Genomic DNA, 20492 nt, shown 5'->3' with positions numbered 1-20492 from the left:
TCTTTCATTCTGTTTTCTGACTGTAGACACTTAAGTACTTCCAGACCCACACCAAATGCCACCCCTCTGTGTCTCTTTCCCTAAATTTCCCAGTTGGAAAAAAAAAAGGATCCATTCTTTGGGCTCTTTCAACTCTTGAACGTACAACTGTCAGGATGTGCGTTTAACTGCCCCTTTGCTGCAAAGAGCTCATTTAACGATGCCTGTCTTCGGCATGAAGCTACAGCCCCCAGAGGTCATTCCCACCTCTTGGAATGCCCCACAGGAGAACATTATGCAAGACTAAATGGTCACTAAATATTTGCTGGAGGAACCTCCTCCCTGACTTTCTGTACTCCAGGCAAGAACGAACCCAGGGAAATGAGAAAAGTTGGAAACATTTGCGTAAACCTTTTCAACAGTGGCGAGCCCTCCGCTCGAAACTCACTTCCAAAAGTGACCCCTGATCCCAGGTATTGTGTGCTGCCTTCCCAACCATGTATACTTTCAAATAACTCAACTCTCTTCTATCATGGGTATATTACTCAAATACACATTCACTTTATTTTTTTTTAAAGAAAAGAAGGTTCATACTAAAAACCAAAGCAGTCAAAATGTTTTCAAGTAGAACAGGTTTTGTTTGTTTGTTTGTTTGCATTGTCTATAGTATTTTCCCAGTTTCAAAATAATTTTTTATAGATAAGATGGGAATCCCTAAGTCAACTCATGACCAATTTAATACCAGAAGTAGGTCTCTATTTCTTGTGTCATGAAAAAAGTTACTCAAACTTGTTCAGAGTGATGAGAATCCAAACTGAACAGAAAGATCCTTTTTGTGATGCTTTTGTGTCCTTCTTGGGTTTGAGATGGGCAGGCAGGTGATAGACGCGTGATTCTACTCAGAGGCTACGCAGGTCTGAGGACATTTCCTGATTCCCTGGATCTCTCTGTGCATGGTGGAGAAGATGACCAGTTAGTTCTGCAGACTTTCAGAGCAGTTTCTGAGACATGCAAATCTGCCCTTCTCCCTGGCTGGCTGCCATATCATCTTCTAGGGCGAACACAGTTGTGGTAAATATCCCAGCCGTTCAACTAACCTGAACCTATCGGAAGCACATGCAAGCATCCAGAGCTCTTTGCTGGAAGGATTCAATCTTGAATAGCATTCAACCACCTACAGCCTTCCTCGGAGGTAATGAGCATCAGGGCCACGCCGGTTCAAGTTTCTCCATTAAAAAATCTCTTTAATTATGATGTGCAATGCTCCTGCGATTTGCATGTTAAGAAACGGTCCATCTGCTTTGCATTAAGGGTAGCTGGCTCCCTTGATTGGAAGTCATTCCGGCTCTCCTCTGTAATTGTGTGCAGATGGGGGCTCCACACCCCCAGGACCTCCAGCCCTCTCTGGCAGAGCACACCATCCTCCGGAGCCCAGCGAGCATCCCGATTGCATAACCAGATGTGGAGGTGGGGTCACTCCTCATGGGCTTTCCGTTCCAACCGTGATTAGAAATTTTCTACCTAAAAGCTGTTTTTGAACCAATTAGCCATCTGAAATCTAAACTATCCTGATGAGAAATATAAAAATATTATCATATGTCACCCCACGAGCTGTGACAAAACAGGTTCCTTTTTTCTTTCTTTAAAATGCAAAAAAACATATTTTGGTAGCATCACAGCGACAGAAACCCAGTCCTTTAAAAGATGCTAAGAAGAAACTGATAGAAGAATCAATGATGATAAATAATCAACAGTTGCCTAGCCATGTCGAGATTAGTTATCAGTGTCAAAGTTTTCCCCTCGTAGGTCTAAATGATTTGAACATACTGTATTAATTCATCTCTAAAGTCCTGAAATTTGGATTTTGCATTATTAAGATATGTGTGAAAATATTAAATCAACTCTGTCATTGGATCTTTTGAAAAAGAAATAAATGGGCAAATGATTGATTGCTGATTGGTTTGTGACAAAGAGAAAACAGAGATAATGGAGAGGTGGAAGTTGCTCTGAAACTTGGTGAAAATTTTAACTTTCCTCCTATGGCGAGACTTGCTTTTCATAGAATGAGAAACTTCCTGCCTCTCCACTCCTGTGAACACTTCATGTCTTTTATTTCACTGCTCTTCACTTTATTGAAAAGCAAAAAAAAAAAAAAAAGAGAGAGAGAAGTCTGTTGTTTATTTCAAACTCTAACACAAGTCCGTTCAAGTTAGCTGCAAAGGCATCAGCTCAAGGTCACCCATGACATAACCCAATTCTGATGCTCTGAAATCATGGAGAATTCTGCCCATCACATTTTCAAAACACCCATTGTTTATAAAAACACAGGTTTTCACATATATATACATGTGAAGCATGTGAGGGTATAAAATCTGCACCTCTTACCTCCCCTCCAAGAATCACAGAAATAGAAAGTGTGGACGTGTATGCTCTATTAGCTAAAAACTTTAGTAACATGAAAAACAGTTAAATCGATGCTCTTAAATATCAATTTGTTGCAAGAATTCAGAAAACAACTTGCACACTCAGATGATTCCTTTGTGTTTGACGAGCTCATCCATGAACCCGGCGCGGGGTGAGGGCGGGTTTCATCTTGCTCTTTGTGCCCAGAATGGGTCACGGCAAATGAGAGACACTCCACAGATGTTTATTCAACTGAAAGGTATCAGTACTGCAAGATCTAGGGGACATCCGCTCCTTTTCAACTTAAACCAGGGAAAACATGGAGCCAATATTCTTGAGGATTCCCAAACAGCCCCTACCTAGGTGACCATGTTTTAAGAGGTGAATATCTAATAAGTAAACAAACTCATGAGAAATGGACAAGTTGGTCATGATTGCCCAGTAGAATTTGGTCCTCTGTGGTCTACACTCTGTATTTAATTGAAATTCTTCAGGTCTACAAAGTAACCTAAGACTAAGGTCAGTGTGGTTAGGGGAGAATCGTAGGTTATTCCTTAGTGTTAAATGCTGATAAACCAGTGATTTTATTAGATTATAAATGTTTGATAATGACATATGTCTTCATTGGATGATGATGATGATGATGATGATGATGATGATGATGATTTCTAATGATACCCAGCAAGAGCTTTGGTTTGGGATATTATTTCAATAGGTGTTAGACAGACACCAAGTCACATCAGAACATCCCAGGGTCCTGGGGCCATCAGCATTAGTTTCTGATGAGAGCAAGCAGGTTGACTTCTACTGAGAAGGTCAACAAGGATTCCAAGTTGCTACTAGGCTAAGAGGTTATTGAAAGGATTCTGACAGGATCTATTTGATCCTTCTTAGACACACAAACTTACTCACGGGGAGTCTCAAATGCTCCTGGGAGAGATATATATATATATATAATTGTTTTCCAAAAATAATTTAGTTTTGTCATTCTTTTTTTTAAAAAATTTTCTTTTAGCTGTTGATGAACACAATTATTTAATTAATTTATTTAATTTATTTATTTCTATGTGGTGCTGAGGCTCAAACCCAGTACCTCATGAGTACAAGGTAAGCACCCTGCCACTGAGCCACAATCTCAGCCCAGTTTTCTCATTTTTATTATGCAAACATTATTGGCTCATTGCAGCTTCATAAAGTCCATTCATTCTATTGGTGGCTTATGCTCTATGAATTGCCTATTCCCACAAAATACAAGTTCAGAGCTTTCTTTGTTGCACAAGAGTGACTTTAGCACTTCTTAAAAATCCACTCTGGAACCACCATTTGACCCAGCTATCCCACGCCTCAGTTTATACCCAAAGGACTTAAATCAGCATAGTACAGTGACGAGGCCACATCAATGGTTTATGGTAGCTCAATTCACACTAGCTAAACTGTGGAAGAAACCTAGGTGCCCTTCAATAGACGAATGGATGAAGAAAATGTGGTACGTCTACAGAGTGGAATATTACTCAGCAATAAAAGAGAATAAAATTTTCAGGTAGATGAATGGAGCTGGAGAAGATCATGCTAAGTGAAGTAAACCAATCCCAGGAAACCAAGGGCCAAATGTTCTCTCTGATAAGTGGATGCTGATCTATAATGGGTGTGTGTGTGTGTGTGTGTGTGTGTGTGTGTGTGGTGGGGAGGATGGAGGAACTTTATTGGGACAAGTTGAGCATGGAGGGTAGGAAAGATGGTGGAATGAGATGGACGTCATCACCCTAGGTACATGTACGACTGCACATGTGGTGCGACTCTGCATCATGTACAACCAGAGAAAGGAAAAGCTGTCCTCCATTTGTGTACAATGAATCAAAATGCGTTCTGCTGTCATCATGTATCACTAATTAGAACCAATAAAAATAAATAAAGAAAAAAAAATAAAAGAAAAAAATCCATTCTATTTAGTTACATACAGGTTTAAATATGTCTTTATATAATTCATCTGGTCGGTCCTTCCTGGAATTGTTCTTATTTCCTGTGAAACTGGCACATCTGAAATTCACACTGATTCTCCAATGTTTTTATTTTTAAATGCATATTTTAATTCCCATCATCACTTTTGAAATCTGCTTGTTTGGAAACCCGGTGAGTTTTACAAAGGGCTTAAAAATGAATATTCTGTCAGCATCTCATGGTGAAGAGCATACAATCAGTCGTCCCGGGGAGAAGTTTCATAACATCACAGTTTTTAGAAATGAAATAGTTTTAGATGTTGGGGTTCTAAGGATCCAGGAGGCATCTTTCAAAAATTAATAACATCAGGTGGATTCTACAGGTTTCCAGGGGAAGGCATTTCCAAGAGGCAGACCGGTGCATTAGTTCTGCAGAGGTGAGCTCCTGAGGGGAAGGGACTTTTAATAGTAGCCGTTCGGTACAGACCCCAAAACTAGTATTGCTAGTGAACACTGCTCTATACCCAGATTGTCAAAAACCTACCAGCGGGTAGAAATGATGGGCATTTGGCACGTGCATACCAAAGAGTGAGGGACAGACAGCTGTTGTTCTCCTTGTAATGATCTACAGCTACGGATTGATTCTACTCTCTATTCAAATTGTACCCCAAAACTAACAGAATGTGTGTATCCTTGTGTGGCTTGATAATATGCAAACAATTCATAATCCACCCGAATGGCCTGGGTCTGAAACACCCTCATCAGGCTTACGGAAGGCTGGAGTGCTCTAGAATGTGCTTTTGAGTGCCAACTATCCTATCTGCAGACATGTGGGATGGAGGGAGTCCCCATGTTCGGAAAGAGGGTCGTTCTTCTTTCTCAAGATGACCACTCAAAATATTTAAAGTCTGCACCAGGACACGTCTGTTCTTGGATTGTGCCGACAGAAAATCCCCAGTGCAAGTATGTTTATTGTGCATTTTTCAAGCGTTCCTCAACCCCAGCCTCCTTTCTGCAGATTTGCAATGTTCTTATTACATCGTTACCCAGTACAGCTTAATTGACTTAGTCTGCCTTTGAGGAAAAAAAAAAAAATACACCGAGTTCATGGATTGCTGCTATCCTTTGTATATGGCAAATTAAAACTCTGGCTGGGCTCTGTGGCGCGTGCCTGTCAGCCCAGCAACTTGGGAGGCTGAGGCAGGGGAAATACAAGTTCAAGGCCAGCCTCAGCCACGTAGCAAGGTCCTAAGCAACTTCGCAAGATCCCGTCTCTTAATAAAATATAAAAATGGGCTGGGGAGAGGGCTCAGTGGTTAAGCCCCCCTGGGTCCAATCCCTGGTACCATAAAAAAAAAAAAAAATCCCACAACAAAACTCCAACTCTGTTGTTTACTGTGTCTCACATTGTGGCTGAGGTCTGTGCGTGTTTTAAGACACGTGGGCAGGACACGGGATGAAGGTCCCTCGTGTTTTGCATTCTTGTGGGCATGGCTGAGCCCTTCCCAGCCGCACACAGCCTCCCGTGTCGGTGACGGCCTCTGCCCCTCCAGGGCTTTGCTCTTTACCTTTGTACAGCGTCTTGGGCACCTGGCAGGTGTGGCCGCAGCCGTTGGAGCAGCATTTCTTCACGCCCGAACACTCGTGGTCAACCTCGCAGCTCTCCACGCAGGCGGCTGCAAACCCACTGGCCTTCTCCGGGGCCGGGCAGTCCCCCTGCTTCACCAGCAGGATGTACTTGAGAAACTCACAGCTGGTTAAGCACTCGTAGTTCTTCTTGGGGAACAGAGGCTGCGAGAGAGAAGCAGAAGGGAGACACAGAGGATTTTTTTTTTCTTTTTTTATAAAAGGTTCCATTAAAGACACATGAAGTCTGATTCCTAGGCATCCTAAAAGAAGAACTTCTATTTTCCATTTTGAGCCAGGATCTTGCTAAGTTGCTTAGGACTTTGCCAAGTTGCTGAGGCTGGCCTCCTGCCTCAGCCTCCCAAGTCCCTGAGATTATGTGTGTGCAACACCACACCCAGCCCCTTGAACGTTTTATGAGATAGGTACATTTTTTTAACTCAACCCCCAGCAAGGTTACATTCCATGGTAATCTCCCAAAGGAATAAGACCCACGAGATGATTTTAGATTGCACACAACGGTCATACCGCGCGTCTGAGTGAACAGTCTCATCAAATGGATCTTGTTCCTCAGGAAAAACGGACCCATGCATCATCTTCTCACCCTTGAGACATGAGCTACTGTCACAAGATTCTGGCTCTTTCTGCCCATGAGCTGAGGAGCATCTGAGGCTCCTAAAAGCTTCCCCACCAGAGAGTACAAGAGAGAATGATATTTTGGGTTCCTTGGCCTCCGTTGGGCTTATGAAAGAATAGCCAAGACGGCTCCCCACCCCTCCAGCCCAACCTAACCCTAACCCTCCTGAGTTTCCTACAAAAGATGCCTGACGAGGTAGCCATCAGCATCCTGAATTCCACCTTAAACCGCCTTTGACCTTTATGGAAGTTGGCTGTCACCCCAATACTGTAGCCCTGGTACAGTCCACTTGTACCTGGAACACACCTGTCCAGGCGGGTTCCATGTCTCGGCCTTCTTTTGAGCCAGGAATGGCCTGAATTGATATCATTACAAAAATGTCTGTACCCCTGTGGATCTAGACTTTTAAGTAATGAAGGGTGACCACTGACACCCATATCGTCCCTTCCAAGGAGGATGTGGTGATGCTAGATATCGTGGTTTAGATGTGGTGTCCCCCAAAAGCTCATGTATGGAAAAACGCAAGAAAGTTTAGAGGTGAAATAATTGGGTTATGAATGGTAGAACCTACTTAGTGGGTTAATCCACTTGGATGGACTCACTGGGTGGTGACTGTAGGCAGGTGGGGTGTGGCTGGAGGAGGGGGTCCCTGGGCTGTGCCTTTGGGGTCTCTCTCCTGTCCCTGGTGAGCAGAGCTCTCTCTGCTCCCTGGTGCCCTGTCCTGAGCTGCTCTCCTCCTCCAGGCCCTGCCGCCATTTTGTTCTGCCTCTCCTTGGGCCAGAGCCATGGAGTCGGCCCACCATGGACTGAACCTCTGAAACCAGGAGCCCCAAATCAACTTTTCCTCCTCTAATCTTTCTTGTCAGATCTTTTGATCACAGTGGTGAACAAGATCACTAAAAACACCAGCACTTTGCAGAAGAAGGGAAAGTATGGTGGTGCCACACCAGACACAGAAGGAGAGCCACACCCTGCCAGGCAAGCCTGCTGTCAACTGCTCCGTGCACAGAAAGCCATCTGGCACATCTTAGGCCCTTAGCCCATGTCAGGCACTGCTCCTGAAACAGCTCAGGGGATCCCCAATGTGATGCACTAAGCAACTCAGGACACCCTGTCTCTAAATAAAATGAAATAGGGCTGAGGATGTGGCTCAGTGGTTATGTGTCTTGAGTTGGTTCAATCCCTGGTACCCAAATTAAAAAAAAAAAAAAAAAAAAAAAATCTCTTGTCTGAAGCACTCTTATCTCTGCAGAGAGCTGTAGCCACTGTCCTCCCTAAATAACAGCGATTTCATTAGCTTATTCATCTTGTTGAAGATGATAGGAAATGTTGAACTAAAATGTGTGTCTGGCCAATATTATGCATATTTTACCACAATTTATAAAAATATTTTAAAGAGCTAGAATTTGTACGTACCAAGCGCACACGCATAGCATCCAATAGTACCCATGTCTTACAGCCACAATGATTTTTTGATATAGCAAATTTAATGTACTGAGCCTTTGTTCCAGTTAAAGGCCAGGGAAAGATTTTGTGTTTTTTCTTCATTGGCAAAAGAGGTGAGACTAGAAGCATCATCTACAAAAAGCATAATTCCAAGGTGTGAATCAGACTGGTAGATGCCACCCAAAGTGGGTAGTTCTACATAAAATTTGAAAATGGCACGAATCAATTGTACTAAAATCAAAGCTGGACTTAAAAACCTTACAGGTTAGACTTGGAAGAAGAGCTACAGTTTCAACATCGAAGCTCCACAAATTTGCAACTGGTTCATTCAAAAGCCACTTTGTAAACATTTAAAGTATCAAGATCTCTTCCGGGTTTTGTCTTCCATTATTTCATAGCTCATTTTTTTTCTGTGGGTGGTTTAGTTGTGTTTTATTTGGTTGGCTTGGGGAGTTTGAAATTTAGTTCCAAACCCAAGTGAGTAATCCAGAAAGTATGCTGACAGACTTGTTACAATTAAGCAGTAAGCACCAGCCTCCCTCTTTCCACAGGATGTATACATTACAAGCGACAAAAGGAAGGACCCAGTTACCAAGATCATTGGCCTCCAACCCACAGGCTAGGATCTCCAACCCCAGAACTGCTCCTTACCTCTGGTGAGCATCTGCTCTTTGCTAAGTTGGAAATCACAGGGAGGTGGTTTGCATCCTGCGCTAATCAAATCAACTCCACTCAAACACAGAACATATGAATACAGTGGAACAAATTCACAGAGGGAAACAGCATGAGTCTGACGTCAGCTTCCAAAGACTGCACTCTCCATTCATATATCACCCGAAGGATGTGCCTGTCAATCACTGCACCCTTGATCCAGGAAACGGAGATGTGTCTCCTCCCACTGAGAACTCACCGAGCTAACGGGGCAGACTTAGAAACAACAACCACAAAGACAAACAAACAAAGTGCCTTAGAACAGATCTGAAACATTTATCCTCAAAGAGAGTAAAAGAAGAAGGGGCATGGGTTAGCTGTACCATTTGCACACAAAGGAACTAAGTGCCCTTTTCCCGGGATCTACACACAGTCAGGGCTGAGTGACTTGTGTCTTCTCTTTTCCAACTGTTCCACATTTGTTTTTCACTGTTCCACATTTCCAAAGCCTTCCGTTACTCTGACAAAAACTTTACAAGATCCAAAGAGGGAACTTGGGCTCTGCTCCTTCCACGGTGCGGCCGGACTCTAGTTTTCCACCTGGTGCTTCTAGGTAAGGACTGGAATCTGCTCATGGGGACATGGAATATGTTGCATCTTGTAAAAAACAGTCTGAGGGGGGATTGAACTTGGGGGCACTCAATCGCTGAGCCACACCCACAGCCCTATTTTGTGTTTTATTTAGAGACAGGGGAGTTGCTTAGCGCCTTGCTGTGGCTGAGGCTGGCTTTGAACTCCTGATCCTCCCACCTCAGCCTCCTGAGCAGTTGGGATGACAGGTGTAAGCCACTGCGCCCAGCTCAGACAGAGGTTTTTACTTAAGTGAAGTTCACTTTATAATTGGGTGCATTTGGTACAACAGGAGCTCTGTTTTATGATTTCTATTTATTAAAGATAATTTTTTTCCCTCTATCCATTTCCCTGGATAATTATCTTGAAATAGGTTGAAAAAACACTAATAGTGTGAAAATGAATTGGAAAAATATGTTGTCTACACATAAGCTGTCTCTGCTTGTCTTTAATCGCGGACTTGATGAGAATTTATTGAAGTGGGTTAAATAAGAAGAAAATGTAGACATGTCAAAGGAAACTATATGTGACTATTGATCCTCTAGACAGAAACAAAATGTATAAACTAGTCTCCTAACAGCAAACGGCAAATCCTGTCAACGCGGATTATGTGGGCCTCAGAAAAGTAACCTCTAACCATGGAGCCTGCAAAATTTCCTGCTATATTATAAATTAATGATGGCATGAATCCATTGTACTGAAACCAAAGCTCAATTGAAGAACCTTACAGGTAAAACTTGGAAGTTTTTCAAATTACTCTGAGTAAAAAGCCTATTAACTTCATAGTAAATAAAAATACACATAGCAACCCAGATTTATGTGCTAGCATTCAATTTCTTGCTGGTACAATGACTTCCCGTGAATTAAGTCAAGTTATTAATTGTAAAATTAATGTAACCACAATTCCTTCATAAAGCTCTTCATACGATTAACTTCAAAAAAATCATATAAATGGAAATATTTCCTCAGGTCTTTAATTACAATTTAAACTTTGGAAAAAAAATATGATTATTATAGGCCCTAATTTTCTTTTCCTACCTTTGCTATTCCCCAAACCAAGAACAAAATTGACATTCAAAGGCCATGTACTTTCTATCAGATAACTACAGGAATGGATGTCATTTTGCATCCAGAGAAGAAATATAAAGCAAAATGATAAAAGAAAATCTCTTAGTGGTACATTGGATAAAGTGAAAAATCCTCCATATTTTTAAAAATACATATAATCATATTATATATTAATATTCAACCTTAAGTCTTATAAAAGTCTCCTATGTCTTATCTCCAAATATCTAAAGAGTAATGCGTGCTTTTTAGTGCCTTATCTGAGCAATGTGCTAAGCTTCAATAGGAAAAAAATAAATAAAACCATCTTACCTACTTGTGGCCAATAGGTCAAGATAAAATCTATAGTAGGTCATCTTCTGATATGAGTGTGACATCCTCATCCTCATCATCACCATCATCACTATCAACACCACCGTCATCACCATGACCCTCATGACTGTCACCATCACCACCAACACCTCATCATTATCATTCCATGAACGTCATCATGACTGTTGCTATCACTACTGTCATCACCAGTATGACCACCATCACCACCACCATGACCATCATTATCATCCTTGATATCATCCCATCATCATCAGAACCACTGTCATCACCACCATCAATATCATCACCATCACCATCATCCCATCACCATCTCTGCCATCACCACCAACATCACCATCTTGATCACCATCATCATCACCATAAGTACCATCAAATTCTTCTCCATCATCATTACCATCACCACCACCATTAACCACCACCATCACCACCACCATCCTCACCATCACCACCACCATCCTCACCACCATCACCACCACCATTATCACCACCATCCTCACCATCACCACCACCATCCTCACCACCATCACCACCACCATTAACCACCACCATCACCACCACCATCCTCACCTTCACCACCACCATCACCACCACCATCCTCACCATCACCACCACCATCATCACCACCATCCTCACCATCACCACCACCATCCTCACCTTCACCACCACCATCACCACCACCATCCTCACCTTCACCACCACCATCACCACCACCATCCTCACCATCACCACCACCATCCTCACCACCATCACCACCACCATTAACCACCACCATCACCACCACCATCCTCACCTTCACCACCACCATCACCACCACCATCCTCACCGTCACCACCACCATCATCACCACCATCCTCACCATCACCACCACCATCACCACCACCATCACTACCACCATCACCACCACCATCCTCACCATCACCACCACCATCCTCACCACCATCACCACCACCATTATCACCACCATCCTCACCATCACCACCACCATCACCACCACCATCCTCCCCACCGTCACCACCACCATCACCACCATCTTCACCACCATCCTCACCACCACCATCCTCACCGTCACCACCACCATCATCACCACCATCCTCACCATCACCACCACCATCACCACCACCATCCTCACCATCACCACCACCATCACCACCACCATCCTCACCATCACCACCACCATCACCACCACCATTAACCACCACCATCACCACCACCATCCTCACCTTCACCACCACCATCACCACCACCATCCTCACCATCACCACCACCATCATCACCACCATCCTCACCATCACCACCACCATCCTCACCTTCACCACCACCATCACCACCACCATCCTCACCTTCACCACCACCATCACCACCACCATCCTCACCATCACCACCACCATCCTCACCACCATCACCACCACCATTAACCACCACCATCACCACCACCATCCTCACCTTCACCACCACCATCACTACCACCATCCTCACCGTCACCACCACCATCATCACCACCATCCTCACCATCACCACCACCATCACCACCACCATCACTACCACCATCACCACCACCATCCTCACCATCACCACCACCATCCTCACCACCATCACCACCACCATTATCACCACCATCCTCACCATCACCACCACCATCACCACCACCATCCTCCCCACCGTCACCACCACCATCACCACCATCTTCACCACCATCCTCACCACCACCATCCTCACCGTCACCACCACCATCATCACCACCATCCTCACCATCACCACCACCATCACCACCACCATCCTCACCATCACCACCACCATCACCACCACCATCCTCACCACCACCATCCTCACCGTCACCACCACCATCATCACCACCATCCTCACCATCACCACCACCATCACCACCACCATCCTCACCATCACCACCACCATCACCACTGCCATCCTCACCATCACCACCACCATCCTCACCACCATCACCACCACCATTATCACCACCATCCTCACCACCATCCTCCCCACCATCACCACCACCATCACCACCATCATCACCACCACCATCACCACTGCCATCCTCACCATCATCACCACCACTATTATCACCACCATCCTCACCATCACCACCATCTTCCCCATCTCACCACCACCATCACCACCACCTTCCTCCCCACCATCACCACCACCATCACCACCACCATCCTCACCATCACCACCACCATCACCACCATCATCCACCACCATCACCACCACCATGCTCACCATCATCACCACCATCACCACCACCTCCCTCCCCACCATCACCACCATCATCCACCACCATCACCACCACCATGCTCACCATCATCACCACCATCATCACCACCACTATGCTCACCACTATCACCATCATATCTGTAGTAGTGAAGCTCAGCAGGTGCAGCTATCTACCATCCTTCCTCTTGTAGCAGAGCTCCACTTCCTCATCTGAATTCTGCCACTGGAGTCCTCATGACCAACATTATTTCCTTCTACTAATTAAGTTATCAGGAGCTCAGGGAGATCATGTGTCCAAAATCACAAATCAAATAAGAATCCAAGCAACCATTAGGCCCAATGTTGTTTTAAGGTGTCGGGGTCAATATGAGAAGACTCTCATTAACCCAGTGGTTCTCAAGTTGCTTCCCTATTGGACCCCCTGGGGACCTTCTAAAAATGATGCCCTGGGTAAATTCCTGATCTGTTACTTTAACCACCCTGGAAAGCACCCAAAAAAGTGGCCATTTTTAAAGCACTCTTGGTGATTTCAGTGTATGGCCAAGATTAAAAACAAACACAACCGCTGGATGAATTGATCCTAATGAGTTATGACAACTCATGTCAGATTTTTTTTCAACCAAATGAGGTCATTCAAGATCTGGCATTCAGGGTTTTTACCTGGAACTAGTCATGTAAGAACCGTCTGCCTGGAATGTAGTAAAAATCCAGGTTCCCAAGAGGAAAAGTGTATGCAAACACACTCAGAACAGCGAACCCCACTTATTAGAATGCTAGGTAGTAGTGGGAACCTTCTAGAAGTTTTTGAATTTTCAGATCCCAGCCCAGAATCAACCAGTTAAGCAAGTGTTTTTTTTTTTTAATTTGCTTTAAATTTTCATCTAATAAATTAAGATAAAAGAAATGAGTTCTGGTATTCTTTTGCACCACAGGGTGGTTACATTTAAGGGGCATTTCTAAGGAGAATAGTCTCAGTTCTGCTGGGTTTGCGCTTCTTGAAAGCTAACCTATGGCTATTTCTGGGTGGTTGAATTTAGAGTAATGGTTTGGTTTTATTCTTTAGTGTAACTTAATCGCTCAACTAATTTTTAGTGACCAGGTAAGATTTCTCTAAAAGTCTATAAGAAATAAAGACCTAAAAAGAGGAAAACTGGAACGACTAAGTGTACCTTTCAGAGAAGGCATCTAAACACTAAGAAAAGATAAAGAGTTCTCACTGCAGATGTTTCTAATTTATGCCTGGAAACGCGAGGGTAATTTGCCCAGAAACTCAATTATAAATAGTAATGTATTAGAGGTGATTGCAATTAATTTGTTTCCCAAGCACATCAGAGACCTTGGCCATGGACAATATAAAATTAGAAGAAAATCAAAGAAGAACACAACAAGGTTACAGAGTGAGAAGAGGTCAGTCTCCACACACAGAAATGATCAATGCTGAGCCTATGGAAATGTTAACTACCCTAAAAATTGATCGTTACACTGTGTATACATGTATCAGATTATCATCCTATACCCCATAAGTGTGCACAAATATCATGTATCAATGAAAAAAATGTTAAGTCACAAGAAAATCAGATCCTTGTATATTAGGAGGCCACTTTGTTATCAGTTCGGACCTTTTTGGTTGGTTTGTTTCAATTCGAGTCATCCTATATTTATCTTGGTTCCTCCTTAGTCTAACTCCTTTCAGTACAAATATGCACTCCCTTGGACGGGAGGACACGTAAGTCAGCAGCTGTCCACAGTCCTGCTGCAGACTCTTCAGAGGATGCTTCAGCACATGGAGAGTTCCAGAAGTTCAACCTTCCTAGAGATCCAGGGATGGCGAGGACACAGGTCTAAAACACGGTTTCTTTCCTTCCTGCATTCTATTAATGGGGATCACCGAGCGCCCCATTAGACAATCAGCCACGGAAGCCACCTGCCCTCACGTTTGGAAAGCACAGTGGCACTCAGGTTCGCGCAGTCTGATGGTGAATCCAAGCACCTGGGACCATGATGGCGCCCGCGCTTAGCCGTTGGCCCATGCCTCAGCCACACCATGAGTCTTGACCGCGGCCACCCAAGGACTGCTCCCCCTGCAAGTCCACGGTGACCCCCACAGGGCAGAACCCGAGGATCTGGTTTCAAGGCCTGACCACCTGGACGCAGCCAGTAGCCCCCGTTCTTTGCTTGGAAGTTCAGGTGACCCAAAGAGACTTTGTGTCTCATCCACCACGCACACCACCCGAACTGCCACGCGAGCACCTCCAGAGAATTAACGACTTCCCCCAGGAAGAGTCAGGAGCCCACCGGGACCCCCTTGGGAAGAGAGTCCCAAGTTAAAAAAATCTTTGGAATAAAAACTGAGTCCACCTTTTGTTTTTGACTCCAATTGAATAAACCCAGGGCGGCTCACTAACTCCAAAGAGCAGAGGTGGGTGGTCCTTTCTATCAGTTCTATGATGGGGCCCCCAAAAACAGTTTTTGCAAGAAAAAAAAAAAGCATGCATATATTCCAACTGAAGAGCACCAAATTCCACGCCCCTTTGTCCCTTTGGGAGGAGACTAGAGAGGTAAGCTATTGTTCTGATGCACTAAAGAAAAAGATTAGTAAACCATACTAAATTCTATGTGCTGATCTCCCCTCCCTACACACACACACACACACACACACACACACACACCGTCTGGGGCATATTTGATCATTTTACAGGGGTTCCCAGACTTGGAGCTTTACTTCAGATCCTAAAGAGACGCACTGATTTAACATCTACGTTATGCAGCAGTTGAGGGATATGTTTTAAGAACAAGAAATCCCCACATACGGAAGTAACTCTTTAGTGATTTGGTTTTAGTCAAGCTCAAACAAAAGAAAAAATGTAACTATCACTTTCCTATGTACATATATGGATATACCACAGGGAATCTCACCATCGTGGACATCCATAAGAAAATTTTTAAAAAATAACTCTGGATAAATGACAGAATGTCTCTTCTTCATAGGAAAATTTATTTTGTGATTAAAATTACCAAGAACTAAATTCTTCTTTTGTTGTTGTGATTATTTTTAAAATTGATACATTATCCTTAAAAGTGGAATTCATTGTTACATATTCATATATGCACAGAATATGATTTGGCCCACAGTCTAAATGGTTAGGTAAGTTTTACGATGTAATTATGTCTATGGAGTCTCTTAGAGCAGAAATTGGAAAACTTTCTGAAAAGGAGTATAATAGTTGCTTAACTAAACTTTTTTTTTTCTTTTTTCTTTTTTTTTTTTTTGCAGGGTGGAGAAGCTGGGGATTGAACCAGGGGTGTTTTACCTCTGAGCTGTATCCTCAGCCTTTTGGTATTTTATTTTAAGACAGGGTCTTGCTAAATTACAGAGGCTGGCCTTGGAATTTGGATCCTCCTGCCTCAGCCTTCCAAGTCACTGGAATTATAAGCATATACTACTGCGCCTAGCTTCAACTAGACCTTTGGATCTGATGTTGTCAACTTACATTACCAATGAGGGGGATCAGTCAGGAATAGTCGCGTTTCAGACACACCCCGGGCTGTGACCTACAAGCCTGTAATACATAGTTAATACCACCGATCTACTATTTTGATAGTGTAGCTGACAAGCTTTCTACAGTATCTTCACAGTCATTGTCTATTTTTATAAGAACACCGTCCAAGGTCACGAGGGTAAATCTTAAGATTTGAAAATGAGGTTAAACGTGGTACACTAAATGATTTGCCCAAATTCACAGGGTGAGTTAATTTCAAAGTTCAGATGAGGATCGAGTTCATCTGATTTTCGTCCAGACGGGCTTCCATCCAGGAGAATACCTTCAAGAAGGCAGGGATTTATTTGTTTATGTCTCATTTGCTTATTGCTGCACCTCGATCAAACTGCTGGGCAAATCGTAGGTATTCGCAAAGTGCGTGTTAAACGAATGAAGTTCACCAATTTCATTTCAGTTCATTGGGATAATAGACCTGCCCATTGTTAAAGCTAAGCTTTGGAGTATTAAATGGAATGCATATGGTTTCTGGAAAAGCTTAGATTTCAATAAAACAGATGGCACCATGTCAGTCCTTGGGGAGGCGGAAGCCATGATTTATGCTTTTGTGTCTCTTCCGCCGCCTCCCGAGAATGTTGGTTGCACACAGAGACTGAGGGTGGGTCTTCTTATTGGATGTAACACTAGATCATTAGCTCACCCTGCCTGTCAGTCTCAGAGCAATTGGTTAAATGACCTTGACTCCCTGCAAGGGCTCTGTGTGTGATTGAAGGCATCTGAATCCTTGCAATTACCAAAGGTTTCCAAAGGCTTCCTGCACAGGAACCCTCAGGTGGAAGAGCTTCTAGCAAACAGGCGTTACTGTGGAAAGGTCTGCAAATGGTCAGTATTCCTGCTAGACACCAAATGCTGCAAAGGAACTCTCAGAGATTACGAAGATCACAAGGTGGTCACTTACTGAGACGTATTTCCTTCCACGTTTGCAAACTAACACTGCAGCACATGACCCGGGGTGATTGACAGCTCGAAGCCCGCCCCCACCCCAGTCTACACTGTGCCATTAGGAAGAGGTGCCTGAGACAGGGGCTTAGACCCAGCCCTTCCGCCTGGGATTAGATCTCCACCTCAGGTACCCAGCCCCGGTGTAGTAGCTGCCTGCTGCTTTACTCCAAGGTCGTTGGGAAGGTCAAATGAGATGATGGGGATGTGCTATTCACACGGCGCATTGTGGACGTAATAATGATCCCAATGAGGATGTAACGATGATCCCAATTTGGCACCCAGCTTCTCAGAATAGTCTGTGTTCTGCCAAGGGGACCTCACATCAGCCCTTGCCACAGTGGTTGGAGACCGGACCACTGTGGCTGCCCACAGTGTCCTCTGGAGGACAGTCCTTCCAGCCCAGCCCTCCCCCATTCCCTTCCAAGACCCCCGATGACATCATTTCATTTGGATGCCACGGGGCATCTCTGCTGGCCCTACGGAGCGCCCCTTAGTGACCTCTGTCAACTCTTTCCTCTTCTGGTCCTGTTTGCCTCTCGAGGTCACTGTCTTTGACCCTGGACAATCCGCCAGTCTTCCTAGCTACGTCTTATAAGAAACCAGGTTGGCACCCAGCCTGTGCCCCTGAGCGGCAGGTGACATCTCAGCCAAGCATCCCTCCCCGTCCCCAGCACGACTGATGATGTCAGACAGCGATCCTCCAGGACCGGGGCCTGTTCCTCGTCTGACCGACAGCACAGGCAAAGGTAGGCAAGCATTCTGCCCAAGAAAGGAGGAGTGAGACAGAAGGATCGAGAAGTGCTATTCCCAATAACAGGGGTCGTCTCTTCCTAGTGGCAAAAGGCATTTTCAGACCCTGCAGAGACAGAGCTGGGGGCTACCCGTGATGGGAGTATGGACAGTTTGCATCTCTAAAGGGCACCCTGTCTGCCATGGATGGGTGAAATAATCAACTTGCCGCTCTCTTACCTCACAGAAGGTCTGACACTGGTGTTTCCTTAGGTCCCCTGGTTCCTTGCAGGGTTCCAGACACTGGAGGAAAGACAAAAAATATATATATACATGGGTGAGAACCAAAGCAAGGGAAGGCGCGAAGTCATCCGTGGGCTTCCCATGCCTCTTAGTCCTCCTGGTGGGTTTAGGAAATCCAACCAATCAGCTGGTCGTCGAACTGCTTGGGCATCTTTGTAGAACAGAAACCAAAAAAAGAAAAAAAAAAAGTGCATTTCAACCCAATTGACCAAGGAAAGTCACAGAGGTTGGCAGTGAGCTATAGGAAGAGTAATGATATTTATTCACCATCAGAAAGAACACCCTGCAAGAGACATGTCTTATTCCGTCAGGAGTACTTTTTAAAGTGTGCCGCTTCTGGTGAAATTTTTTTTATCATGAAATTAAATATCCACTTGCTTTTAAATTGGCAACATTGGGCTATCTTTTGCATGTAATTGAGTGAAAATTTTTACTGTTTTATGTTTTGGCGATTTTTTAAGTACACAGATGCATTCTTATTATCTATGATCACCATGTTCAAAATAGGTCATTGAACATATTCCTGTTACCTAACTGAAATTTTGTATCCTTAGACCAACACCTCCCCAATTCTCTGACTCTCCCCATCCATCCCCAGACTCAGTAATTCCTATTCTATTCTCAATTTCTATGAGATCAACTTTTCCAGATTCCCCAGGAGTGAGATCATACAGTATTTTCCTTTCCATATCTGATCTATTTCATGGAACATAACATTCTCCAGTTGTATCCATGTGACCATATGTATTTTAATAAATCAAAGAATCAAAGAGAGTAGCCAACCTGCATTCCTTCATAACAACTGTAATAATAAATAACACCGGTAAATACAAAATTGTATACATATATAGCACATAGTTTATTACCATGTATATAGTTCATATAGCAAATGCACAAATATGTATAGAAAATACACAGAGAGGTATACTATATGCCTGTGTGTGTGTATATATATATATAACAATTGGCCTCATGATTCACATAAAAATGAAGAATTTATATACAAGGAGACTTGATTCTCAAAATTATAATTATAGGTCATTCAACTTTTAATCAGTAAAAGTTAGTGGTTTTGTATATTCAAATGTTAGTCAACTCAGTATAGGCACGACATTATCACAAGCCTATGATTATTTTACCTGTATATTTCTTTTTTGGTGCTGGGATTGAACTCAGGGCCACTCAATCACTGAGCCACATCCCCAGCCCTATTTTGCATTTTATTTAGAGACAGGGTTTCACTGAGTTGCTTAGAACAGTGAAGTGAAATAAGCCAATCTCAAAAAACCAAAGGCCAAATGTTTTCTCTGATATGCAGATGGGAATTCACAGTGGGGCGTGGCTAGGGAGGAACTGAGGTTCTTTGGGTAAGGCAGAGGGGAGTGAAGGGAGGCGGAGGGATAGGAGGATGGAAAAGATAGTAGAATCAGACACTATGACCCTGTGTGTGTGTCTGATTACACGAACCATGTGATTCTACATCATGCACAACCAGAAGAATGAGAAGTTATACTCCATCTATGTATGATGTGACACAGTGCAGTCTACTGTCATGGATTAACTAATTACGATAGATAGATAGATAGATAGATAGATAGATAGATAGATGATAAATAGATAGATAGATAGATGATAGATAGATAGATAGATAGATGATAGATAGATAGATGATAGATAGATAGATAGATGATAGATAGATAGATGATAGGTAGATAGATGATAGATAGATAGATAGATAGATGATAGATAGATAGATGATAGATAGATGATAGATAGATAGATAGATAGATAGATAGATGATAGGTAGATAGATGATAGATAGATGATAGATAGATAGATAGATAGATGATAAATAGATGATAGATAGATGGATAGATAGATAGATGATAGATAGATAGATGAAAATCCTCTATAAAACCTATCCATCAAGAATAGCCCAGATACGCTGGGCACAGTCTTGCACACCTGTTATGGAGGCCTCTCGGGAGGCTGAGACTGGAGGATCACAAATTCAAAGCCAGC

General features: G+C 43.5%; 1 protein-coding gene across 1 annotated transcript in view; it reads right to left on the bottom strand.

The window, feature by feature from the left end:
• The window catches only part of Anos1 (anosmin 1), a 140247-nt gene that overhangs the window by 48368 nt on the left and 71387 nt on the right, over positions 1-20492 (bottom strand). The window contains exons 3-4 of the mRNA XM_077107807.1: positions 18408-18470; positions 5888-6110 (exon numbers count right to left, since the gene is read on the bottom strand). Coding sequence (XP_076963922.1) covers positions 5888-6110; positions 18408-18470 — 286 coding nt within the window. The remainder of the gene's footprint in view (positions 1-5887; positions 6111-18407; positions 18471-20492) is intronic.

Source organism: Callospermophilus lateralis, chromosome Y, assembly GCF_048772815.1.
Source record: "Callospermophilus lateralis isolate mCalLat2 chromosome Y, mCalLat2.hap1, whole genome shotgun sequence".
NCBI lineage: Eukaryota > Metazoa > Chordata > Mammalia > Rodentia > Sciuridae > Callospermophilus > Callospermophilus lateralis.
Note: the sequence above shows the minus strand (reverse complement) of the source record. Positions and strands in the feature narration are given on the sequence as shown.